Source organism: Ischnura elegans, chromosome 5 (genome assembly GCF_921293095.1).
Source record: "Ischnura elegans chromosome 5, ioIscEleg1.1, whole genome shotgun sequence".
Taxonomy (NCBI): domain Eukaryota; kingdom Metazoa; phylum Arthropoda; class Insecta; order Odonata; family Coenagrionidae; genus Ischnura; species Ischnura elegans.
The window spans coordinates 43,158,011-43,185,542 of record NC_060250.1 but is presented as its reverse complement, the minus strand read 5'-3'; the positions used below and the strand labels follow the sequence as shown (position 1 = coordinate 43,185,542).

Below are 27,532 nucleotides of genomic sequence, written 5' to 3'. Positions count from 1 at the left end.
CGTTCCTCTCTGCACAGGTCGTCGGGTACGTGAACTCCGTAGACTCGCTCGTTTTTTTTTTCGCTTGAGGGTGGTTTTGAAAATATCGTGGCGGTGGTAAAGTAAACTGCGATGGGTCAGTGGTCAAAAGGGTTTGACCGAGGTATTTTCTCGCGAAGCTCGGGCGCGAATGTTTATGATACTATACTCTTGTCTATGCAAATCCCTACTCAGTTAATAATAAAAAAATTCATACAGAGTTTTGAGACATATGAGTTGCTGAGGTATAAATCGAATGAATTTTTACCAAGCATGAATTATTAACAAGTTTTACCTAGGGGTTGGCGAGCGGATGGAGTGGAATATAAGTTTGGCCGGACATAATCTTTAAGGGGTTCGTAAAACAGAGAGGTTGAGGTAATTCCTGTCGGAAATACTTCGTAACGTGAGACGTTTGCTTTGTTCCAAATTCTCTTTATTTTCTTTTAGATTCAGTTTCTATTTGCCTCACTTCTTCGAGCAACTTTCCCTTTTTCCCCACTCAACAAATCCCTCCTCCCCTCCCATCAACAACTCCATGACAACGTCAACATAAATATTTAAATACCAAACACTGCTTCTAACGGAGAGAAGATATAAGGCGAGGGAGCAGTAAAACACTACCTTAATAAATACAAAGCAATGCACAGATGCTCTCTACCCGATGAATTTCAATGAGAGCCGTTAGCTTGGTTACTATAAAAGGAACTCAGTTGAATTTGGTTGTAATACTTAACAATGTTAATAATCAACCCAGTGAGGAATTGTCCTTTAACACTTCAACTGCGCAAATAATGTAAAATTTACAGTGCTTCGCTGACGGCTTAGCCCTTTCAAACCCAGAGCTGTTTCTGGGAGAAGTCAAATTTCGAGATTTTTCATCTTGAAAACTTGAAAATATTTGCACTCAACCATAATTAATGTGGCAGCTATACATTTCGTCATAACATTTTACAACACAAAATAATACGTGGTTTAGATATTTCCTACACAAAGCAGAAAATTTATACATTTTTGATGTTGCTTAGAAGCAACAATGGGTTACAATGGGTTAACTCCTTCTTGTGACCGAGTAGGATGGCATTCCCATTTGGATGGGAGCCTACATTATAGGAGACGTGCATGACAGAATTTTAGGTTTTTAGACAGAGGTTTTGACAAGTCAAGGACGCGGGGAATGGTTAATACATACCTTCGGTCTGCGCCCAGTCGATGAGCGAAGGAACTCGCGACGTGAAGCTGGAGAAGCAGTTGTCGAAGCGCCCCCTCGAGTCCAGGCCGACCGTCTCGAAGTTCGCCTTGACGCCGCAGAGGAGCGCAGTGGCGCACGCCGATGATTCGCCAATCTGCGCGTCGTTGTTATACGTCTGTTGGTGAGAGAATATGAGCACAATTAGAGACATTGAGTGACAAGAAATGTAAACATATTTGTGTATTTAATATAACATATTTTATCAATTTAATTTTAAAATACCTGTGTGGATATAAACTAATTCAATTTTTTTGCGGTTTCCGGTTGCAGATTTATTTATACCCGATATACCAGATGTGGGTATGGAGGAGAATGGAGAAGGTGAAATGGACGGAGAGGAAAAGGAACGACGAAGTGCTGGATATGGTTGGGTACGAGAGGCAGCTTTTAGATGAGGTACGGAGGAGACAGAATGTATGGATGTAGCGAATCCTTAGCTGGGAGGGGATGTTGAAAATGGTGTTAGAGGGTAGAATGTTAGGGAAACGACGGAGGGTAAGGAAAAGAATAGGATTTTTAGATAGATTTAAAGGGAGTAGGCCATACAGTGAATTGAAAAAGGTTGCGCTGGAAGAAAAGGGAGGCTCCCATATCACTTCTTTAGTACTCCATGGAAAGCTACCTTAATCGGTAGAATACTGTAATAAATAAATGTACTTTCATAGATGTTTTAATTTTGGAGCCCAGTGATCATGATACAAGAACTCTTTCGTACTAAAGTGATTTGCTGCAAATATTAAAGCAGCTAACGTTTCCACAGAACACCCTTCTATCGTCGTTTGAGCATCGGTATTCTGTGGAATATTCTTCTGAGGACGAAAGAAGAGTGCTCTGTCGAAGCATACGCTGTAAAAATATTAGCAGAACAGGACTCTAGTGCGAAAGAGTTCTTTATATCATGACCACTGGGCTCCAAATGAAAATATCTTTGAAAGTTTTGCACATGATATAAATAAATCTGTAAAAGTAAAAATTAAAAGAGTATTAGTTGCAGCAGTGAGTGCTGAAGTCATTCGTCGAGTTTTTTTGGCCGTCGCTCCACAGTGCACATTTGACGGGAGAATAAATTGAGGTAGTGCTGTTAATGAGATTGCCACTAGCGTTAAAGTAAAAATTTAAGGTCATAAATGACTTGATCGTCTGGTGCGGAGGACGCGCAGTCGCCCTATCCGCGCAGTATCATCTGCATGGTGATTTTGCTGACCTATCGGAGGTAAAAAAAACGGCACTCGTAATTTCCCCTTATTACCCCCACTTACATTTTTCAAATAAAATCCTCTTTATCAATGACGTCGGTACAAACCATTGAAATTTTCTACCTTATTAACATCAAGTTATCTATTTTAGCAAGTTTTATTAAGGCCAAATCAACATATAATTCCAAATATTTGTAAACGTATCATTCCTTATAAATGACCTTAGAGCACTATGATACCATCAAGGAGAAGTAATCGTACATCGCGGCAGATAAAAATGACCACCTCCGAAGTTCTAATAGTCAGCCATTGGTTTTCAGGATAATAAGTATTTCCGTAAGCAAATTACTTTCTGATCTACTTTGTACCTAAATTTACGGAATACTTAAATATGCTGGAACAAAGTGTAAATTTTTGTGGCTGTATATTTCTATCTGTACATTAATGGTTCTCAGTGCCCTAGATTCAGGGGAACACGCCAAATTTTCCACTTTTTACTGTACTATAAAACCTCGTTCAAGAGTCGTGGAAAAATGCAATACATTCCTATAAGTGGTAGAATTTTGGAAAAGAATTCTTTTAGATTTAGAGAAGCATCTTTTTAGGTTCACGAAACAGAATCATTCATGATGTCTGGATGTCTGGTAAAAATGGCCTTCTGTAAACTTCTATTAGTCCGTCATTGGTTTGCAGGGTAGTAAATACGTTCTTACGCTAATAACTTACTTGCCACAAGCGGCGTTGAACCCTTTAGCATACTAAGTATGGATGGAGGGAATACGTATTTGGGAGATGTCGCTGAAAATAGTGTTGGAGGGTGGAATGTTAGGCAAATGAGGGAGAGGAAGGAAAAGAATAGTTTTTTTTTAGGTAGAATGAAAGGGAGTAGGCCTTATTGTGCAATGTGTATTGAAGAGGCAAATGCTTGAACGAAGGGGAGATTCCCACCATTCTTCTTTAGCACACCATAGAAACCTACCCTAATCAGTAGAATATTTTAATAACGTAATAATTTTGCACACACGAAAAAGGTTTATGTTTTTGTGTCTCTATATTTCAACCGGTACTTCAATTAATGTTAGTACTCTAAATTCGGAAGGAATATGCTAATTATTTTCCTACTTTTCACCACAATATAAAAATTCACCCAATAGTCATAGGAAAAAACACAATAAATTCCTGTTGGTGGCAGTAGTTTTGTAGAATACTTTTTTTTAACTCAAGGAAGCATCTTTTTATTTTCAGAAAACATAGCCGTTTTTCTTTCGAGGAATTTCAAGGGCGTCTCTTGGGTGAGGCACGCGCTGGTATTTTTTCTTCACCACGAGTGTGTCACGTCTTTCCATTCCAGTGCTTCCAATGCGCTCAGCTTTTCTCTTTTAGGGTTGCCAGTTCAATTTCGTTGTCGACGTTTTATTCCTCTGCGTGAGTTAAGACTGAGTACGTGAAGAGGGGAAAATGGTAATTCCCCAGCAGAATACTTTTGCCTTCCCATCTTATCTACTCATTGAATTCAAATCATTTTAAACGCTTTTTCCCGCTTTCATCTGTTCCCTTCGATTTCTAACAGTGAGGAACATGCATAAAATTTGTCCATCTTGCTATAAAGTCTCATTGAATAGACAATTTTCTCACGAGTCCAAATATATATGCCTAAACTCTCCTAGTATTCCACAAACGTAATCAAATGCTAATTAAATGTTCCGGAATATCTCTTGAAGTCATGTGGCCTGATACGCCTTATAGGTGGTGACAGCGACTGTTAGGCACTGTGAGGAGAATACGAATTGATTGAGGTCTTGATATGATATGTTACCTAAGTTGAAGTAGTTCATCTTGAAACGCAGTGAGAGTCGATAGCTATGGATGTATTGCAAGGAGCGTGCATAGATTTCATTACGGAGGCGTACTTTATTTTTCCTATGAGGAATCAGTTTTAAACATAGTTTTGATTAGTTTACTTATAAAGAAGAGGGGATTATTCTCCATCGCAGCAACTACATTGTCGTATTCCGAAATCGAAATTTTATCGAAAGAAAGAAATATTAGCGATAGAACGCGTCTCCTGGGAGGGAAGAATCGGGTCCGGAAATAAGGATCCACACCGACCCATAAAGAGACATTTATTCCCCATTGAAATATAGAAATATGCATAACGTTCTACTGCCTTCGGCTGTGTCCCCCCTGGCAGTTGTCACTCGGTCAATCAGAACCCAGTCAGCGACTGGGCATATCCTTTTGATCTCCCTCTCCTAGGGAAGGTCGAAAACCCTCCCGCTCAACCCGTCCCAGTCTTCTTCTCCTAGGGGTCAGCTTTTGGACCGACACTCAATGCTCACGTGAACAACCACACTTATAGCAGTAGATTATGTATGCTACAACCTCTTTTATTTTTTTACCTCTGCCATCACAAACCGCATTGTCACTCTTGGGAAAATTCTGTGATGAAATATGGCTCTTGATCCATAGCTATTGCTTTAATTTTCTACTTCGGCGAGGAAACCAGCCTTGACGTGTCCGATGATAATACTCAAAGGGGCGATCATGCTGCGTGCGGAAATGGAGGGGCCTTCAAAAAGTACTCCTTCTCCGTTACTTGAGTTACTTGCGTTGTTCGACTGCCGTTATAATCTCGCCCCAACGCTTGCGTTGCTTATGAAGCTTTTCAAGCGTGACCTTGTGCAAATATTCCATGAGTGCTCAATTGATCACATGAGTACCCAAATGATCTCATAAGAACTCAAATGATTAAAATAAATGCACAGGAGAAGATCATAGCTAATACATTGCAAACTCATGCAAACACGGTGTTCCCATAGCAGGTATTCCCATTCCATCGTATTCAATACAGAATCCGGGAATTGGTAACTACAGTGTTTTCCTAGGTGTTCATTGAATTCAGTTTAGCACTCATTAAATCATTTTTGTACCTGTACTTACGATGTGTTTTGAATTATATAGTTGTTATGCGGGTACTTTCGTATTTATGCTAGATCTGGAGTAATCATGTGATTATCCAGGTAATCATTCTTACAGAGGATAAACTCGTGGGTGCATTTGCATGATTATACCCGGCCACCATAACTCAAAATGGGAGTTTGGTTCGACCTTTATTTATCAATCTCGGCGAGATAAGCCTGCTCGCGCATGGTGAATGAACGCTACCCTGGCTATAATCAGTATTGGACTTGCTCTCGTACGTAGGCTACTCAGCGTTGGATACGTTAACGAAAATGACTCAGGGACTCCGCATCTTCAAAATTATTTGTAGCCATCAATGAAATCCACGCCTTATACCCGCGGTTGTATTGCGATGTAACAATTTGCCTGCATCGTTGGTGCCTTTTGTCATAATCCATACACTCACTATGAATCTGCGTGTTTCAAAATTCGGCGCGAGATATTTTTCCTGTCAAGGTATATAGGAGACAATAAGGGAGGAAGAATTTTTGGGTCGGATTGAATTGTAATATAGCGCACAGGTTTACTCTTCAAGGTGGGGTTCAAGCATCGGTTAGGCAGTCTTCCGCAGAAGATATTTATTTACAGAAATTCGGATCTAATCCGTCCTCCATTTGCATGGTAATGGGATAATACTTTAGTGCAGGGGTCTTAAACCCACGGCCCCCGGGCTGCATGCGGCCCGCCGGCTAATTTCTTGCGGCCTATAGAGGCTAAATAAAATATTGTGTCGAAACTACGAAGTTAAAACCTAATATCGACAAAAATAAAATATGCCAAAAATCGCATAGATTGATTGAACTTTTTAATCGATAAAGATTATTATACTTTGAAATTATATATTTCCTTATTTTATTGATGTGATGGTAAATTTATGTGGAGCATTGTGGCCCTCCGGACGATGTGATATCGATTTTTGGGCCTTGCGTTAAATAAAGGTTGAAGACTCTGAAATTTGCACATAATTTCGTCCTTAGGGAATGACGGCAAAAGAAGCTTCTATGCCGAGCTCCTTTTTAGTAAGCATATCCCAGTGTCAATAAGTGCTTTCCTCCTCTCTTTAACATATACTCCTCTTCCATTCTTTTATAAAACCACTGCTTTTAGTCAGTAGTCAAATTTTTTGCTGCACGAATCTGTAAAATACGACAATTTTTTAAAAAGTGGCCTGAATTTTACCCACATCTACGCTGCGTTGGTAACTATGAACATTTTGAACGTGATAATAGGGCCTAGATGACTTCATTACCTACCAATTAATGCGAATGCTGCGTTCTAAATTTCTATTTTTCTAATGAAAATTACCACGTGTTTTGTAATGGTTATTTTTTTCTTGACCGAGATATTGTAAACATATCTAATTTGATTTTTGCTAACTTGATAATTATTTTAATTTTATGGTCATCCATAATCTAACCGGAAGAATCCAAATTTTAACGTAATACTGCAATTGTTAAATTCCTTCAGTACTCCTTGCTTCAGGAAATATTTGGCACGAGGAACAGTGATGACTGATTTTTATGCCTAAGTAATTCGCACATACGGATAGTGGTCAACTTATGTGCCAAAGAGTCATTAGAAATTGCGCTTGGAAAATTAGCGTGTAATTGCAATAGTAATGAAAAACTACGTATCCATTATACGCTCTAATTTCTTGTTCTCCTTGCAATTATGTTCTTACTCTTCCTGAAATATTTTCTTTCATTAATTTGAAATTTTCATATTCTCGTTTTAAGAACAAATTTTAGTGAACATTTTTTTTATTCCTGGAAATCTCTCTGGTACATTTTCCAGAAAATCTTAAGACCCCTTTATTTTTCCGTCATTCTTGAATTAACGTTTTTTTCGATACGTACAAAAGTCAAGAGCTTTTTCTATCCTCCTTCTCAGTACGTTGAAGAAAGACCCTCTCATTTCTTTGGAATTTTTTCTCACAATTTTACACTTGATGTATTTTTCTTCATTTTTTCTTGCCTACCGAATATTTTTCCATTCATTAGTGTTGTTTTGTCACACGCTGTGTTCCCATTTATCTGCTTCTGTTTCTCTTTTTTAATATCTTTTCGTTCCCTTTCATCTTGCTTTCGACTGAAAGTACTCTTTTCTCTTTCAACAGCATGTATATGGTTTTGGATTATTTATATTTTGCTATGAATTACATTTGGAAGTATATAATCATCAAGGTTAAAGTTTGCCATGAAATAATATTTGGGTTATCACGGATTAACCGATTGCAGGTCAGGCTTGTTAGCCAGTTACACCACCGACTCATTTTCGCAATGCGAACTTCGGGAAGGGATTTAAACCCGTAATTTGCATGCATGCGCCTGACTGCGTACAAAGTCACTTGTTTCATGCAGTACATTTGGGTGGTTTTTACGCCGTGTGACGTGGAGATTCACGTCGCTAATCTGAGTGACACTAGTGACCATCCACGCTCTTTCTGTTGGATGTGTTTGTTATGCATTTGTGAGGTCATACTTCGGTGGATTATAAAAACATTCCTACCAAATTATTTTGAACTTTTCGGCCTTATATTTCGACCTTATGTTTTGTTAATTTAATCATTATAACGCTAAACATAATGTCTTTAGTGGTGATGGCAGTATGCTAATAATTAAACTGCGTCTACATCAGATGTAATACCTCCGCAGCGTATTCAGTACGTTGAACCGCTTTCGTCAGCAGTCCTTATTATGATGCTATTTGGATTTTATTAATATTGATACTATGTTCTTGATTTGCAAGCTCAAATAAATAAAATGGCGGGGAGTTCTAAGATGGGATCGTTTCTTACAATATTTAAAAATATTTCGAGAAACGATCATTAAAAAATATTTATTTAAAAATGCGGATTATACTTAGTGCATCAATGTAAAATATGCTTAAACTCTGCCGCTACATGGAAAATTCTGCAACGTGAACCGTGCTATTAGCTTTCATCAAAAGGAAGATTAACTCTTCGGCAAAGGTTGAAACTTTTGCAGTAATTCGAAATAGATTGCCTATTAATATAGCTTAAGTTGGGCATTTATGCTGGAGTAAACTAATTCTCTGTCGCAAAGCTTGAGTCTTTATCCAGCAGAAAAACCCTAAAAGTTTTCCGTGCCTTCCAGGTGCTGATTGAACCCACTCGTCCAAATGCAACCTTAGTACCGAGGTCAGTCACCTGCGTGAACACATGCTCCTATGGCAAGCTGTTTCGTGCAAGCGTTAAAGTTCATGGGGAGCTCCGTAACTTTTTCCAAGTGTCTTGCTCATTAAAGGGAATGGCTCCGTTTGAAAGCTGATCCTTTGATGCGCACATCTGCAACCTGACCACGATTCGTGTTAGCTGAGTTAGCACGCGTCCTGCGATCACAAAAGGAATTTCTTCGTTTCTTCGTAATTTAATGCAATACTTGTTTGTTACTTTCTGGTCTTATTCTTCAAGGGCCACAAAAGAAAGGGAGAATCATTACGTTAGCCGTCATGAGGTACGTGCTATCATCAAAGCTCTCGGTTTTTAAATAGTTGATTATAGCAGTTACTATTTATACGTAGAATCGCTGAAGATGTATTCAACGGACGGGGTATCCGAGAATTTTAATTTATTATGGTTGGATTTTTAATCAGTCAAATTTAATGATAAGTTCATCTTTCTTGAGATTAAGTGCGACTAATGTTAAGTAAACTAAGTATAACTTATTGCAGAATCTCGGAAAAATTATAGTCCTTTTTACCTTCGTTGCGTTATTAATGTAATTAAACTGTTGGAGCCACATTTCCGTATGGGACTACTTTTACTGTGGCCAAAGAAACGCCTTCCTTGCGACGGCTTTTAAATCACTGAGAGCTGTATGATTATGGATATCAGCTTAAATGCGCGCTGTAGAAATTTTATTTTCTCTATGATACTCAATTTTTTGCTGACTTCACTTATGAATTGATGTTTATCATAATTATAATACCAGTTTGAATTCGTTTTCACGGTCCCAATACAGCATGAGTGCTTTCAAACTACTTCAAATATACAAAATACACGATTTTATTGGTCCGTCAATATCCATTTTTTGGGTTTTTCGTTCATCATGGGCATTTATATTTCGTGAATGATGTAACCTCTAGCCTTTATAAGTAATGAAAATATTTTTAAAAGTTGCTTATATGACAAATTGTCCATTAATATAGTGATAACTAATCGTGTTTGCACATCTTTTTGACAAAAATCGTGCCTTCTAAATGTATGGCTCTCTTTAAGGTTACGGTCACTGGAGCTGCGGGTGGATGAAATATTATTATCAAAATCATAGAATTCTATCTATGATTGAATAGAATATCATAGATATAGATCATAGATACATATCTATCATAGAATAGAATCTACATTCGTGGCCAGTGGGGTTGAAATTCGAATGTAGCGTAAACATTAAAGCCATTGGCTAAATAAGGATATTTTTGGAGCAATACACGATTCTGATTTTCCGCTTAACCATCCGCAAAGTAATTTCGTGCCTACTGCGGTGTTGTGAAAATTTGCTTTTACCTTCCAACTTATTATTAGCAGGATTATAAATCGGTCTATTGCTCATGCGATAGGTTTACGGAGTCCATCCTTTTCATATTACACAACTGAGAAACTTTCGATGGTATTAAGCCATATTTTGGGAATTTTCTGTGTTTACGCATTTAGCGTGACTCCAAACTTTTTTGGGAAATATATTTTAACTATGTGCCTAGAATTTTTTAAAGCAATTTTTTCAGTTATTTTTCCCGAACTCTAGGAAAATATTTTTAAATTGTTAAATTTTGATGATACCCACTGCAAGCAGAGTCTAAAGGATGTACCTTTGCAAAATGAAATCGATCGAGCAAGGCTCACGCAAAAATGTTGATTTTTTAATATCGTGACGACGGATTCATTATCAGCACACCAGTATTGGTAGCATCTCAGGCCGGCCCCTCATGGAGTCCACCAAAGTAATGCCTAGCTCGCTGGCTACATTACAGTTTTTGGTAATAACGTTTGGTCTTATAACGACAAAACGATTTTTATTATGAAAATCAATCAGCGTTGCATAATATTTCCAATATCATGATAACGCATTCATTATCAACATTAGTTGTGGTAACATCGACGGTCAGTCTTTTATGGAGTCTTCCAAAGCAATGCCTAGCGAAGGTACCGGTGATTACCCTAAATTTACATCCCTAAGTCGAGTAAACTCGCACACATATAGGTCATCGGGTGAAATATTTTACTGGGTTTTGGTCATGCTCTAAGGGATTTTAGGTTCCTATGAATTAATCATTCCGACAAGGTTAATGACCCATGCTTTCGGCTTTTGAAATCTGATGATGACAGATTGATTTTGAGTACGAAAATTAGTCAACTTTATCAAAATGGTATCTGTCCTCGGGCTACTCTTTTCCAGAATTGGAAACTGTCTTAATCTTATGCGCTTATTGTTAATGCAATTATTTACAATTGATTATTAATAACCGAATTTCTGAAAGAACAACTTAATTATGCCACGTATTTGGTTATAAGCGTAATAGCTGACAATTTCCTGCTATTTTCTACTCCTCTATAAATTCAAGCCACTCAATGCTTAAAAATGCATGCCGTATCAGTACTGAGGTTGCCTCAAAACCCTCAGCTGAGTTGAAAGACATATTAGTATTCAGTTTGTGTAAGCGGATATTATCTCTACATTGAAAAAAACTCGCTGTTGAAACTTCTCATTCACTAAATGCATACAAATAAAAACAACGGATTCGGCTATATTCAGTGTTTAAGTACCTGCGTGATTATTACATTAGTGCACTTAGTGTAACAGATACTTCCATGAGCACATGAATTTCACATATCCTTTCGCAAACGGGGAAGGTTTCCCAGAGTAATAAGTACATATGTTTCCATGCCATTTCAATTGGTTACCAAATTCGCTGTCAGCGAACACAAACCCACCTATCCGCTGCTTTTGACGAAGGGTCCTTACATAGACCCTGAATCACACGATCATTTTTCTGCCACTTAGAGTGATAGCTAAAGTGATAGCTTTTAAAGGACGAAATAATTGATCCCTCAACCTATCATATTCTATATCACACGGTCATTCCCACCGTCCCTCTTCCCATCGCTCTATTTACAACCATCATTAACGTCCCTATATTCCTTTTAAAGCCAAACGTGGTGTTACAATCGCCGTTAGCGACCGTAATTCTGATTGGCTGAAAGACTGTGTCAGCGATATCTTAAGCGAAGGAAAAAAAGGACGTGCCAAGTGATGGAGGGAGGTAAGGGACTTCCCATTCTTGGAGCCGTTGCGGAAAATGATCGCATTAAAGGGTAAAATTTCCGCCATTATTGTAGAAATCATTGAGGTCATCATTGGTGTAGTCATCATTGGAGCAATCGCTTGAAAGTGGGGGGTGAAATATGATCGTGTGCTGTAGAGTTAAGCATCTTGTCATTTCTATAACAGAATATTTCTCCGATGTTGCATTTGAAAATTTTATTCTCTGACGCTAGTGGAGGATTTTCTTCACTTTTATGGACATATATTATTTTATGAATGTAAGTGGAGTATATTGACGTTGGTGCGGCATTTTAGGAGCATGTGATTTAGGGGGACGAGCTGAAGGATCACAGGCATATAAGAACGGAAGATTTTAAACGAATTATAATTTTAAAAAGTAACGAAAAAAATTTTAAAACATATATTTAGCTTCAAAGTGCGAAAAAATTGACTCCGATGTTGTAACTTTATTGAGGAAAAGCCTATATTTTATCAGTTCAAGTGGATAGTATTTAATGGATGATAGATCAACATACCTCATGCAATTACAATTTTTCATTCATAAACTTTCTCCTTTGTTGTGTATTGTGTAAGTGTATTCTTCCATGCAATGGGGTGACATACTGATTACCATTTCCTGAGCCTATGCTTACAAAGGGCTGTTTTCTTCTTCTATTCCATTTTCTGGTCGTCCGCAATCATATTGACTGGAAATTTGACCCTTTCTCACTACTAGATAATGATTTAATATCGTAGAGATTTTGAAAATGATATCTCCTTCAGAATAGCCGAAATTCTTTCTAGTATTTCAATCTGCGTTCATAAAACTACTGAGGTTCGAGTTTATCCGTGTGTTGGTATGTTTTTCTAAGCTCACAGATATTCTCTAAAAAGAGGTGGGGAATTTCACCACAGATACGCAAGTGAGTAAGCCTTCTCAAAGAGCACCCTTAGTGAACAAGGATTATCGTGCGGCCAGCCAACGCCCGTATAAAGTTTCGAGTTCGGTGAGCAAGAGAGTGGAGAAAAATAAGGAAAACGGGCAGAAGGCCGTGCTGCAGGGAAGAGAAGATGATGTTCGAAAGGGAAAACTTGAAAGGGTGTACATGATGAACGGGGAAAAGAAAAAGGCGCCAAAACAGGATACGGGAAAGTTAAGGTCGACGTAACCTTAAATCCCTTTCCATCGCATCGAGGAAAAAGTAAGGGCAGTGTAAATTATCCATAGGCAGGGTATCCGGTGTCCGGGAAAACCGAAATAATCAGGAATTATACGAGAACATTTAGTCCCTGGAATAGTGCATGAATTATTTATGAATTGTTGCTTCGACCTGGAATTTCAAAATTTTTTAAATTTCAAATTCATTTCACATAAAATTTTGCCAGTTCAACACGCTTTTTTTGGCCTGCGATGTGTCTGTCGAAATATAAGTGCAGTAGCTTAGTAGAATTTTTACAGCTGCATTGAAACGTAGGATGTCAGAATCGAAATATGTAGCACTCTAGACTCGAGTAGGATTAAAAAACACGAAGAATAGAAGGCCAGGCGACGTCCACATTTACTTATGTGGTCAAAGTATTTACCTGGCTAGTGTTGAATAAATATAAATAAAGTATTTAAATTAGGCACGTAAAATAATGCAAGAATATAGTACTCTATAATATTATTAATATGCGTAATAAGTATTGAAATAATTTTGGGCGTTTTAAAATTCTTATCAATCGCAGTGATTACGTAAGATTATCATGGAATTTTGTAAAATTTCCCTAGAAAACCTGGAATCATATGAATCTTTCTGTATTAAAATTAAAAAGAAGTTTGTGCTTTCACATGAATATGTGCTTTCTGCTTGAATGGGTGGACTGAGGATCTGAGAGGGAGTCCACGTCCAGTCATCCAAGAATAGGGATAAGAGAAGATGGTGGGAAGAATGTCGGGCATTTAAATGCACTTTTAAGCGTTCCCTTGTTCAAAAAGAACTTTCGCAGTCCATCCCCCTACACGTGGTTGTGTTTTTGAGGTAACTAACGACGAGAGAAGATGGAGGGGTATTCCGAAAAGTATTTATCGCAATAATCGGCACCGGTAATGCAAGAAAATCGGGTATCTCTCTGTTAGAATATTATTCTTATGTCGAATTCAAGCGAGCAAAATTCAAACACGTACGGTTGGACTCCAAGTGAATTGTTTGACCACGCGCGAGTGCATGAGAAGGTATCAGGAGTATAGGAAAAAAGGAGGACCAGGGGAAAAACGGAAAACGAGGGGGATTTTCCGCTAGATCAGCGGTTCCCAACCTTTTTTTCCTCCCCTACGCCTATATATGTATGTATATGTATAACTAATATTGTACCCTGAAAAACGTATAGTGTACCACTTATTAAATTATTTCACTACGGGTGGTTGACACTTTTCATTATAAATAATTGCATGGATAAAAATTAGTTTTAAATACGCCATATAATATGAATACACATTTCCCGGTTAAGAATTACGGCGCGCCACTGTTGCCAGGCTGCCTGTAGGGAACGTAGCGTCTGCTATTACCGATTATTTTCGGCGCACCGCCGACTGGTTCGTCGCATACCCCTAAGATGTAAGCGTGCCACCATTTGGGAACCGCTAGACTAGATCTTGAAGTAAAACTTTTCAAGTGGATCGAATTTCTTCTATCTGATCCAACACCAGTCAAGAGACTGGCGCGAATCACACTCAAGGCAGCCAAGCAGCCCGAACTCCCAATACGACTGGTCCGGTTAAATGGGGAGACGAAGAAACGAGTTCAAACTAGAAATTGGCGTCTCCTACAACGAAAATAAGCCCTCGCCGCAGCGGCGCCTCCGACTTAGCTTTAAATAAGTTATTTACCCCGCAGAATATACTTGTTATTAGAAAAAGTATTCAACATTTATTCTTAGTTTTGTATTTTCTAATCCTTATACGCAATTTTTTAAAATTAGTGACCAATTTGCGGCGGCACGCGTCACAGAGCACCGAGAGGCCACCACCACTGATTTTTAATGTCGGCGCCTATTTCTTGTTTGGTTTATCGTAATTGAGAATTAGGCATCGAAAGTTATAAAGGCACCCTCTGGAAGGAAACTGTCAGACAGGAATGACTTACTGCATGTTTCGCCATTATGGAATATTATCACAAATTCTAACGTTGAATTTGGTCCTAATATTGATACGTGCCACCATAGTCTAGCCTTAAATATGTAGGTGCATTATTAATAAATTTTAATGTTGTGACTGGAAGTTGGTATTTTAACCCTAGCGGCTCCGGTCTCTAGCCCAGGGCTAAAGTTTTAGATCTTTTGAATGAAAGGAGTCTGACAGTTTTTGAATTATGGAAAGTTATTCAACTAGCGCGGGATAAGATAGAGAAATCAATCCCAGTGAAGGAGAGACTAATTCTTGCCCCTTCACTCTTCTGTTTCATGCTAATGTCCTATTATATTCTTCTTTGAAGTTACCATAATACCCAACTTTACTCTCTCACGTTGGTTGATTGTGTAGTAGACCTTGTTAGGAAGTTTGTTGTCGCAGCTCACGAACAAAACTTTTGACCCGGAACAGTCAGAACAAATAGCCGACGCATGAAGTGAGCCCCTAGGGATTAATCCTGGGTTCAAGAGAGGGCATTAGACCCTTCGAAGTGACCTTCCCCAGCAGGTAATTGGATCATAGAACTAAGAATTTTCTCTCTGAGAAATTATCCCTGAAATAATTCAGGCGTTAGTTGTCGATGCTACATGATAAATCAAGAGTCTAGTGAAAAGTAAACCGTATTAAATTCGGAGCGAATATATTCTGAGGAATTAAATGAATTTCTGGATTATATCAGATGGAATTTAGAATGATTATTGTTCTTGAAAGAATAAAATACTCTTAAATAGCAAATGGATTACCCATTTTTTCCTTGGATAAAGATACCAAATAGTGAATAATTTTTTGTAGTTCCCTATCCTTTTTTAACCCTCTATAACCCAATGTTGCTTCTAAGAAACATCAAAAATGTTTAAACTTTCAGCTCTATTTAGGAGATATCTAAACTACCTACTATTTTTTAGTGTAAATTTAATTGACGAAACATGCAACTGCCACGATAATTATCATTGAATGCAAAATGTTCTAGTTTTTAATTGAAAAAAATCTTCAAATTTGATATCTCCCAGAATCAGCTCTGGTGTAGAAAGGGTTTAAGATGTAGGGTATTTATAAAATCAAAATTTGGGGGTAAATTCTTATAAATAATCCCTGCAACTGCCTGATTATAATCCTGGACTATTGGCTAAGGAGAATGATCGAAATTGCCCCGCCAACACGAGACTCCGTTTATTCGTTAGAAACTATTTGAGATATTGATTTGATTATCAAGTACATAAGGTGTCGTAAAATGTTTCCTCATGCGCAACCTTTTATTTAATCAGTAATTATTGCGTCGGTTTCCATGGCAATGTAAATGATGAATAGCACAGTTCCGGGTTCTCCGCCGCGATTGTTGTTTGCGAGTGTCAGCAGTTTCGAAATTCATCGTGCTTTCGTATTCAGGTCGAAAGTACATCATCCTTCAATCTGAAGACGAAACCAGAATGGATTTCGAAACTGTTTATCACTCTCACACAACAGGAACGGCTTGAGAACCCGATATCAAGTCGGAAGATAGATTTAATGATTCTTAGATTTACAACTTATTATATGAAAAGTTTTCATCAAATCTGTTGTAAAGAAACACATTAATGAGAGCTTTTAAGACTACGTGTACTTACAATTGTAGGAATAGGAAGGTCTAAATGGAAAGCATATCGTGTTCTTTCATCCTAAATTTTTAGCACCCTAAGCAGTGTCTGAATACATGGCAGATTTACTTATGTCGCGTAATATCAAAGTTCGGCCATTTTTGCCCTACGCATTTGTTGGAACTCGATTAGCTCACATGAAAATCGCTAAAAAAATGAAATTTGACATTTTTTGCATGCATTAACTACGGATTTCTGGTTTCCACTGGTTTCCAAATCAGCAATGCTTGGAGACCAATAATGAAGTCTATTATATACGACAAAAATGGCGGGAAAACCTCAACAAGCGTGAACCAATCAGGTTACACCTGAACTCGGATGGAGTGTATATATACTGAAATATTTTTGAAGAACGGCATTCGGAAGATCCCCTGAGGATGATCAGCAAGTCGCGGATCGAAACGTCGGGAGACATGGACGATATCAACCGGTGGAAAACTCGAGAAACCTTTCTGCTACGGATGACCAGTACACTTACTTGTAATTGTTTGCTAACAGAGTTTGGCATGTTTTATCCACCTTTGGCTCACGCAAGCGCTATTTTCATCACTCGTGTAAGTCTTGTGGAATCCCAGAAGAATTAAATAAAAGGGGCGCGCTACCGAATGGTAATTGATTAGTTCCGGAGAGCGAATCAATATGTAAGGGAGATGTGGAATGGGAGTAAGGGTCCGAACGCAGGGTATTCCCCTCCCACTTAATTAGGGAAATGGGTCTCATCCCTGTGCTCCTATATCCTTGGGGGTACAACTGATCGAAAGGGACCCTTGACTCGAGATGGTTGGGTGTTTCAGGGGAACCTGCTCCTCCGCCATGCTCTGCTAGAGCTCGAGGGGGGACACAAGGGTGTCCTAGCCCCCCAAACCTCTCATGACTTCCTCTGTGCAAGCCACGCACACTGATGGACATATCAAGGGTATTCCACGTTTGTAAATACAGACAAGATGGCGCTGCGTGTGAGCGATATGCAGGCACGTAGCCAGATAGTATTTGCTTCGGGGGAGCTTCGTTCGTATACGAATATCTTACATTGATAAATCGCTTTTGTATTTTTTTATTACAGTTGGTTCCTTGTAAAACTATTGTAAAAATTGATTTTTAATCATTATTGTTTGTATTGCTCTGTTGAAAAAGAAATGAGCTGCTATAAATTTTGAGATGTAGCCTCATCACAGATTTGAAAAATATTCCCCCAAAAAGTACAAATATAGAGGCAGTTGGCAACACTGTCATAAATAGAAAAAAATAGAAATTTTGTTTTCTCATTTTTTCCTTGAATTCAAACGATTTTAGAGGGGTTCGAGTCTGAATTTTTTGCTGTATCTCGCCTCGTTCACCCCAAACTTAGAGGTTATTGCCTCTGCTCTACATTCATGGTAAATTGCATGTTACTGTAATAAACTTATAGAGTACCTGAGCTTCCTTGTATGTAAAAAAGCCTTCAATTATTTTTGAAGATTGTTTTTCTGTTTTGAGAGGCAATAAACTAATATTATTATTGATATATTTTTGTACTCGATTCAAACGCCTCGGGATACCACGCATTTCATTACATCGGTTAGATATTTGATGTGGATAGTATGGAAGGTTATATTTACCATTGGTTATTGTCTGAAATTATGAAATGTAATTACGTTGAAAAATGAAGTGTCAGAGGCTGGATACTCCTGAGCTAGTGGTCTCCTCAGCATATACATCGCAGGTAGTCGCCACCAGAGAGAAAAATTTTGGGGGAGGGCTGACACCCGTAAAGCCATGCCCCTGGCTACGTGTCAATGCGATTGATAATTGATATGATTGATTAACCGACCTTCCAACCCCTGTCGATGTTTGAAAATGTAAAGGCATTTTAAATATAAGCTATAGAAATAAGAAAAAACTCAGCTGTGGGAGAGAAAAGGTAAATGTGTTCAGCCTTAAGTTAGCTACTTATTATCAATGTAAGTCAACTATCCTGAGGTTGGTTTTACGCAGCTCTCTTATCTGCTAGCATTTAAATAGTGTGTCGTATTGCCTTTCTTTTACATTCTTGATGAACTGTATGTAACGGCAATAAACTGTCTATTTAATTAAATAAACTGTCTATTTAATTAAATAAATTGTGCACGTAACTAATTTGGGGCCGTTCCTTGCTTTTCTTCCTGTCCATCTGTAATTCGACGATTGTTGATATCGGGCTATCATGCGTCATGAGGTTGCCAACTATGTTTTTCCTTCTTCTTAGGGAATTGAGGAATACTTCTCCACTCCTCCAATCTCTTTAGTACTTTATGCGCTAAGGCTGTTTCGATAAATTCTCCCAAAACGTATTTTGGACACAAAAAACCGGTGCCTCGAAAATAAGTTAAGATTTGGATGTATGTATCTCTGGGAATAAATGTTTGACAGTCGCTATATATTTTGCAGCGTATGAATCTTCAGTTCAATACTATAAAATACAGTGAAAAATTGTAAAAGTTGCAATGTGGTGACTGCAAAAACACCGAAAAAGTGACATCTTCTGACCATCTTTACGGCCACTTTTGTGGCTGTTTTTGGGAGAATTTATCTAATCAGCATTAACACATGGATAATAAGTTTTTATTATGTGTAAAAGGGGAATGTGTGCATGAAAGCGGTTTAATTTCAGTTTTATCAATAAAATATTTGCTGAGATAGGACGTCTTAAAATTGCCAGAAATGCCAACTCACTTTGTAGCAGGCCACAGCATAGGGTCAAAAAATGACTGTATCTCATTAAGTACTGCAAAAGTGAGCGTAATATTTTACCTATCGTCAATTGAAGTGTGTGTTATTGTTTGCTGAAAATTTTATTGAAATCCGTTCGGGTCGAGAGGGAAAATTCTCTGAAATAAGACCACTTGATATGGACTGGCTCTATGCCGTCATTGAGTTTCATGAATTTTTAGACTTCAGAGAAGACCATCCTCGAGAAATGGATGAATTTAGTTGTTTGATGTTTGGGCGACCCAATTACCATAAAAGGTGAACAACCTCTGTTGATAGGATTTGTTGCTTGATTTAGCTAATTTGGTGAGGTATGTTGTTGTTTTTAAATTCTCTTAGGGATAAATTATGATGTGTTATCACCACGACTCGCTTATGGCCGTTCTATTCTTTCGGCTATCGGCCTATCATTTCGTCTTTAGTTTATGGCCTTCGTTGATTAATTATGTAAGTGATATAGTGAGCGTGTTAAGACTGATATATGCCCAAGCAGTAATTCACCTACAGGCCTTCATCGTCGGAAAATGTCTGACATTGCCGTCGACAAGTGGCCTACGCGGTATTTCTTAGGTGAATTAGCTTTGGAATGAGGATTTGCATTAACCCAACCACTCATATTACTGAATTTTACCCAACTTAAATCTCCAATGGTCGCTCTTTACTGCCGGATTCAATTATAACCTATTTAAAGTCCCTTGCGGGGATGCTAGGAGTTAAATGGTGAAATTACATATCAGACAGCCAGTCGATCATTTCATTATATAATTTATTGCCAATCATCTAATTTATGGTAACGTATGATATCATGAAATACATTTTATATGTCGTTGATAAAATATGATTTCGTCTCTGTCTTAGTTAACCTGCCAATTATATAATTGCTGCCGACCTCGTAAAAACGGTATCTTTATCGTTTAAGATGATCTCGAGCTAACTTCCTTTCAGTTACAATTGGCTTGCGGGTTATCAATCTAAATGTACTGATGACCTTTAACGTATATCTAACATCTTTAAAGCATCGTAATCAGATCCATCATTCTTCACCTCTCTTCTTCCCGGACAGCCTTTTACGCGATATTTTTTTCTCGACTTCGAATGACCTCTTTAATGGAATTTTATGACCTGACTAGGTTGGAACACTCGTTCCGCGCCTTTTATCGCGATGACTTAAAGCTCTTCAAAAATCCTTATTTCACTCCTCGTCATTCCTCATACTACTACTCACCCTCCATTTATACCTTACACATCCCCCGGATATCTATATCCTCAGCACCCTTTTCCACCGTTCGCTTCCTTTACCCCTTGTGCGTACCTTTCTCTCGCTTTGAGGTCCATTTTGCCGCGTCATTGCTTTACCCGTCCCCATCCCACTCAAGGCCTGCGTGGACCTGGCTCTGAAAACCTCTCCTCTTATATATATATGCATGCCTATGAAAGGCAATGTTTTATAAAAGGGGTCACGGGAAGAGCTGAAAAAGGGACCCTCTTGCTCTTTTGTGGAATGAGTGGTGAGCTTCACATGTGTGTGTGTGTGTGAGCGCAGTTAACCCAACCGTTTTGATGTGTGGATGTAAAAATGACCGCTGGAGATTTCAAGAGAGTGAGAGAGAAGTGCGAGGCTAATGCGCAGAATGTCGGAATGTTATTGACTTAGTCACTTTAAATCTTGTTACCTACTTAATCCTCTTCAACTCAGCAATGGTTTAACCTCTTTGTCGAACGTTATAAGCTTATTTTAATAGTATTTTTCTTCACGTCATGGAATTCTTGAATGAGCCCCTAGTTCCATGAGCGACGTGAAAATATAATGTACCGTTTTAGTTCTTTATATTATTGTTTTTTTCAATATTCCCAGGCTAATTCGGGGAGTAATCGACTTAGTCAGTTGTTACGTACTTACTCCTCTTCTACTCGACAGTGGTTAGACCTTTCTGTCGAAGGTGATAAGCTTAATTTTGTATTTTTTTCTCCTTGTCACAAAATTCTAAAATAGGCACCTAGTTTCTTAAGCTAGGTGAAAATACAATGTACCGTTCTACGCTCTATATGGTAAAATTAGCCCCTAGTTCCATAAGCTATGTGAAAATATAGTACGCCGTCCCATTGTTTATACTCAGGGCTAGAAGTTCCGATAGGCTAACGAGACTTCAGCTTAGGGCCTCAAGATCAAAAGGGGCTGTATTTACTGTAAATTTTATTTTTATTCTTTATACGTTCCATATTTTTTTATAAAGGTTAGTACCATCTTCAAAATGTTTCATTTTATATATTGATATCTATCTCAGAAATTATGTATTTTGTTATCTCTCCTGTAATTTAAAAAATTAAAAATGGAAGTGAAAGGGCCTCATAAGTGGAGAAGCCCTTGGTCCTCTTTTCATCTATATCAAACCTTGTTTATACACTTCCTTCTTTCAATATATCCGGGTTTCAACTCGACAGTGGTTTGCCCTTTCTGTCGCACTTTAGAAGGTTAATTTAGTATTTTTCTTTATACCATCGAATTCTTAGATCGTGCCCAAGTTCCACATAATACATGTAAACATAATACATGTATGCCGCTCTAGAGATATTTGTTATTATTTCTTTCAATATTCCCAGGCTAATGCGGGATGTTTCAGGGAGTTATTGAGTTTGTAAATTTAAATCTTATTACTTGCCTACTCTTCTTCTAATTAATAGGGGTTCGACCATTTTGTCGAACTTTATAAGCTTAATTTAGTTTTTTTCCATGTCACGGAATTCTAAAATTGGCGCCAAGTTCCAATATAAATGTAAATAATGTATGCCGTTCTAGTGCTGTATACATTATTGTTTCTATCAATATTCTCTCGCTAACGCGGAGGATTTCGGGGAACTATTGACCTACAATTAGTCACTTTAAATCTATTTACGTACTTTCACCTCTTCAACTCAACTGCTGTACGACATTTCAGTACTTACAGAGATGATGCAGGCTTAACGGCGTGTAATTATTTCAAATGGTAACTTATAACTTACTTTCAATACACTTTTCGTTATGGCTAGGGAATTCCCCAGTAAATTTAAATTTAAAGCAGTAATAACCTTATTTAATTTGCTTCTCTTTGCCATAAAAGACATTTCAGATCAGCTCAAAGTTACTCGAGGTTATTGAAAATATAATATACTATTCAGGCACACTTTTGTATCTTTCGATACTCCGATTATATGGAAAGATTATCATTTTTAATATAGTTATCACTTTACTCATACTCAACTCAACAGTATTTAGATATTTCTCTCTAATACTATAAGCTTAATTTCACTCTCCATGCCATGAAATCCTGAAATTATCACGAAGTTCTAAGCGTAAGGTAAAATATGAGACATCGTTCAAGTCCATCATACTTATGCTTCTTTGAATATTTAAATTATATTGAAAGATTATCGCCTTTTATCTTGTTATACTATACTTACTCTACTTTAACTCAACAGTGGTTCGATCTTTCAGTCAAATGATATAAGCTTTATTTATTTTACTTCATGTCACAAAATTTTGAAATCTACAAAAGACTTCACGAGGTTGGTAATAAACCATTTGAGCACTCCATATTTTTGTTTAAGTTTTTCGATTCCATTGAAAGAATGATTACATCATCGTTACCAGTGACAAATATTTCTGCCTCGTTTATCAGAGATTTTACTTTTTATGTATGTATCTTTTTCCCTTGCCTTTTATAATTTTGGCTATAATTAGCGAAAAGTAAGCTGCGATGGGGAAAATTTGACTGTGGGAAAATATAGCTGGGCAGATTATCAGTCAGATTACGAATCAAACGTACCAATTAAATGAAAAGGAAAGAAAAAAAGGATGTCATAATTCTTCTTTTACAAATTTCTTTAGAGTTAACTTTTCGGTTTTGGATTGATCTTAGTAATATCACGTGACAGATTGACGCAAGGTGAGTGGATCCAGGGTTATTAAAGCTTATTTATGGAGAACCTTGATTGAAGTATGAGTAGGTAATTGTGATAGAAGAAGTAGGTGATCGAAATGAAATATTTGGGCTGCCTTAGATAAAGGTTGAGGCATAAAATATTTATGTCAATAATCACTATATTTTTCAAACGTGGAGTTGTGGGGTCCATTGAATAAAGATTTAAAAGATAGGTATATTTAAAATCATATTTCGTGGATCATGGTATTTTATAAATCATTATTTATTATCGATTTTATTTGATGAGTTTTTTTAATCGTATGCAGAACTGTACTCAACTCTCATGTTTTGCAATACATTAATTGCCGTACCAAAATGCACTTTCAGATATATTCCACATTATTGGCACGATTAATTGATCAACCGAAGTACGTAGGTAAGCCTGAGTACAAAATTTAGTTAATTTGATTTCAGCCTCACGAATTTTCTTGTTTTTGTTCGTGTAACTGAAATGAACTTTCAAACCTTAAAAATGTGATTTATAATTTTGTATTAAAATATATTAATTGAAATAAACGTGGCATTTGCTGTACAAACTCTAATTAATGCTAACTTATGTTTTTGGCTTAAATCTGAATTAATATTTACGTCGAATAACTCAATACAGAGATAGAATCATTTTGGAGCAACAACTTCGTCACCTTAAAGTTTAAGAACTCCGTTGGAAATTAAACTTTAACTTTTAATTATTTAATTTTCTTTTCAATATGCAAAAATATTGAAATACATAGTCATTGTTACAGTAATTAATTTATTTCCCACATGTCTCATTTTTTTCATCAGAATGTAATGTTTTTAAATATTCATTATCTCAATGAATATTAAAAAAGCCATTGGAAGGCCCCAGGATACTTCATGACTAGTGAGTGAAAGGAGAGATTAGTCTTATCACAGATTTAAGCTGCTCGCTCTGGAAACATTAATCTTCGTCTCTCTGCGCTATCTCGGTACTACTTGTGCCTGAATTAAAAAAAAGGTCGAATTTAAAACGTCGACGATATAAAGGTAAACGTTATCGAACTGAAAAATCTGAAGAACCGGTTCTTGAAGTATATGTTAATATCAGAATTAAGTTACATGAGTTAGGTGAAAATGTATTATACCATATGAGTACCTCATAATTTGATTATTTCAGTATTTTTTATTGCACTTAAAAGGCATTTTTATCAGTACCTTTATTAATTATGACAAATTTTTAACGCACTTTTAAATCCGCAAGTTTTTTTCCTATCCTGGTGACCATAAATGTGTTAATTTGAAATCAAATAAAATTTTAGGTAAATACTCAGATAATATACGTCGTTAGTAACACTCATGCGTATTTATTTTAACTTTTAGTCTATGAATAGTGTTTTGAATTTTAGAAAACACCCTATATTTATTAGTTTTCGACCAACACGTGCAATGTTATTCTTATGAATGCAAGTATCAATGACACCATACGCAAACCCTGGAGGAATCTCCGCTGCTGCGAAAAGCAAAGTGCGATTTATAATGCGGCTAATCTCGTGTGAATGTGCAATAAGTACTCGTCGTGTGTAGCAGTTGTTTTCCTTTACATTCTCTTTTTCCATCGTTCATTTCACAGAAAAATAAATTATTATCTGGTGAATTATCTGTGAGTGTAGTTAACACTTATTCAACCCACAATTTTTTTTACCCCTGTGACCACAAGTGTCCCAATTTAAAGCGAAATACATACTTAACGTAATTATTCTGTTAAAACAATTCGGTGGTATCTGCCCTCTAGGTATTATATAAATGTTTTTTTTTGTTTTTATATTCAAGCAAACGAATAGATTTTCGAATTCTTATTTTTTATAATATCTAAAGTTTTCGTCAGTATCTACGAAGAGCTGTCAAATTGATTCATCCAGGGATGAGAGATGGTATTTTTGATTCACAACTATCGATAGCCCCGGGAAGAGTTTATGAATACTGAATTTACCCTGTTAAATTTTTAGGACTGCAAAGTCATAGAATAATAAACTTTATTGGACAAATCGGATGGTTTTAATGTAAGTACATAGAAAAATAGATATATAGAGCGAGATATATAGATATTTAAAGTTATATATTAAAAAACAATTATGCCTTTTAAGTAAAGTGGTTACTCACGATTAACCGATACTTATTGCTTAATGGTAATGTTGTGTTCTGCTTTGATTTTTCACTAAATGTGGGTGAAACTGGAAGCTATTTCATTTATTTGCCTAAGTTTTTCATTTTTTAAAAGACCCCGAATTTATTGGTTCGAAACAATAAGCAATGCTCCTCTGTAGCTGTTCTCGGTCCTGGTTTTGTAATAACTCCGCCACAGTGTGTGCTTATCACCAGTATCTCTGTGCCAACCGATTAGTAGTACGAAAACAATTATTTACGTTAGGTATAGGTAGGTATTACCTATACGATTACCTCTGCAAATCTATGCCAAATGTTTTGAGATGAATGTAAATCGGAAGGGGAATTGTATCGCCCGAAAAAGTATAACTAATATGAAAGGGTTATGTTTGGCGTTTTGCCTGTCTGAATATTGATTAGGGGCTGACTATCAGTAAAATACGAGACAAATTCACAAAGTAAGGTGCGTTTGCTTATATTTAAATATTGGTGCTTCAGAACACCGTGTTACTTTTGCAGCATCATCTACTGATTCATTCAGAAGCAATAGCAGCATTTGCTTAGTTTCAGAAGCCGTTTGCTTTTCCTGTATGCAAACAATATCCGCGACAACCGTCGATCCCGCCAGCGGTGAAGTGCCTTCTGTCGTATGATTCTTGTCGGCTACTGAAATTCATCACGAGTTATGCCTAGTTTATGGACCGACAGTTGTGAGTGAAGGAAATGTTAGACGATGGCGCCGTGAGTTTAAAAATTAACGAACTAATGTCAATGACGAAGAGCGAAGTTGCAGGCCCACTATTCTGACCTATGAAATTGTTTCTTAAGTGGAACAAAAATTGCGACGTGACCGTCAATTGACGATTGATGGCCTAGCTGAATAATTTCCTCAACTTGGACGCACTGCTGTGTATAACATTGTCACGGAAAACCACGCTAACGTACGTCCTCACACTGCTGTCAAAACCAAAAAAATTTTAAGATTTTCGTCGGGAACTCTTTGAGTACCCACCGAATAACCCTGACCATTCACCTAGCGACTACTTACTCTTCTTGCACTTGAAACAGCGCTCAGTGGGCTGGAATCGAAAAAAGCTGGCCAAAACCTCAAAATCGATTTTTTTTGAGCTAGGAAATTGAAACTTCGCATACACATTCTCAAATAAATTGTGCAAAACTACCCAGATTATTTTGGTCCTGTGTTTTCACTTTAACAATATATGTGAGGTCAAAGTTGAGCAAATTTAGCGAAAAACGACCACCCTCGATTTTTTCTGAAAATTGCCGACTTTATCCTCGTGCAGTGGTTTTATAAATAGTTTTATCGACAAAACTGTTATACCATCTTCATTGACACTTTTTATTCTTTCATTTGAAGGGTTTTTAAAGATTTTGTTTCATCAATAACCATAGATACATAACAAAATGGCGGAGCCTGTTTTCAACCCATTTTTTCACATAAACGTAGAAAAAAAGTAGACATTATCACCGGCTTACACTAAGTAACTTATATCATGTCGTTTTTTGAAGCTTCTATATTGTGAATCTAAAATCAAATCTTGCACCAATTTGCAACCCCGAATTTTAAATAGTTTTTTCGAACGCACGGACGACACCGGTTCTGGCCGGAGGCGGCGGAGAGTACGGCGACGCGGCAAGCGGGTGGATGCAATATGGTCTCATTCACTTTTATGTGTGGATAACAAATATATTAGTGACAGAAAATAATCACCAGAAAGTAAAATATATAAATATTGCTACGAATGACTCTCATTATGCAATCGCTGGGCACTGCAAGAGGTGCACTGAAAGGTTTCTTTCTTTGAGTGCATTCCATGGAAAATGGACTTAAATCGCGCGCTTAAAGTGGGGAAACGGACTCTTTTATTAACAAACAAGCTCTATTTCTAGGCAAGAGCCCTCGATGACCCATAGCCTCACGTGCCATACATATTTAAAGGCCTTCTGACAACGGTCGTTTTATAGTATTGTTGTAGTGCCGAGCCCTTTGAACTTGTTTTTGGTTTGAACTCCTGCTAGCTTTAAAAGTATCGGAAGGCATGTTACTCACATCGAATAATGTATTCTTTCTAAGAAATACAGTTCATTTTAATGTATGCCTTATGCTCAATTTAAAGTATTGATTTAAATCTCTTACCTATATATCAACGTCATTATTCTCATTAAACTGCGCTGCTGACAAAATGGTTATTT

General features: G+C 37.2%; 1 protein-coding gene across 1 annotated transcript in view; it reads right to left on the bottom strand.

Annotated features, from left to right (window-relative positions):
• The window catches only part of LOC124158765 (alkaline phosphatase-like), a 309,017-nt gene that overhangs the window by 106,225 nt on the left and 175,260 nt on the right, over positions 1-27,532 (bottom strand). Inside the window, exon 3 of the mRNA XM_046534067.1 lies at positions 1,211-1,385. Within this exon, the coding sequence (XP_046390023.1) occupies positions 1,211-1,385 (175 nt within the window). The remainder of the gene's footprint in view (positions 1-1,210; positions 1,386-27,532) is intronic.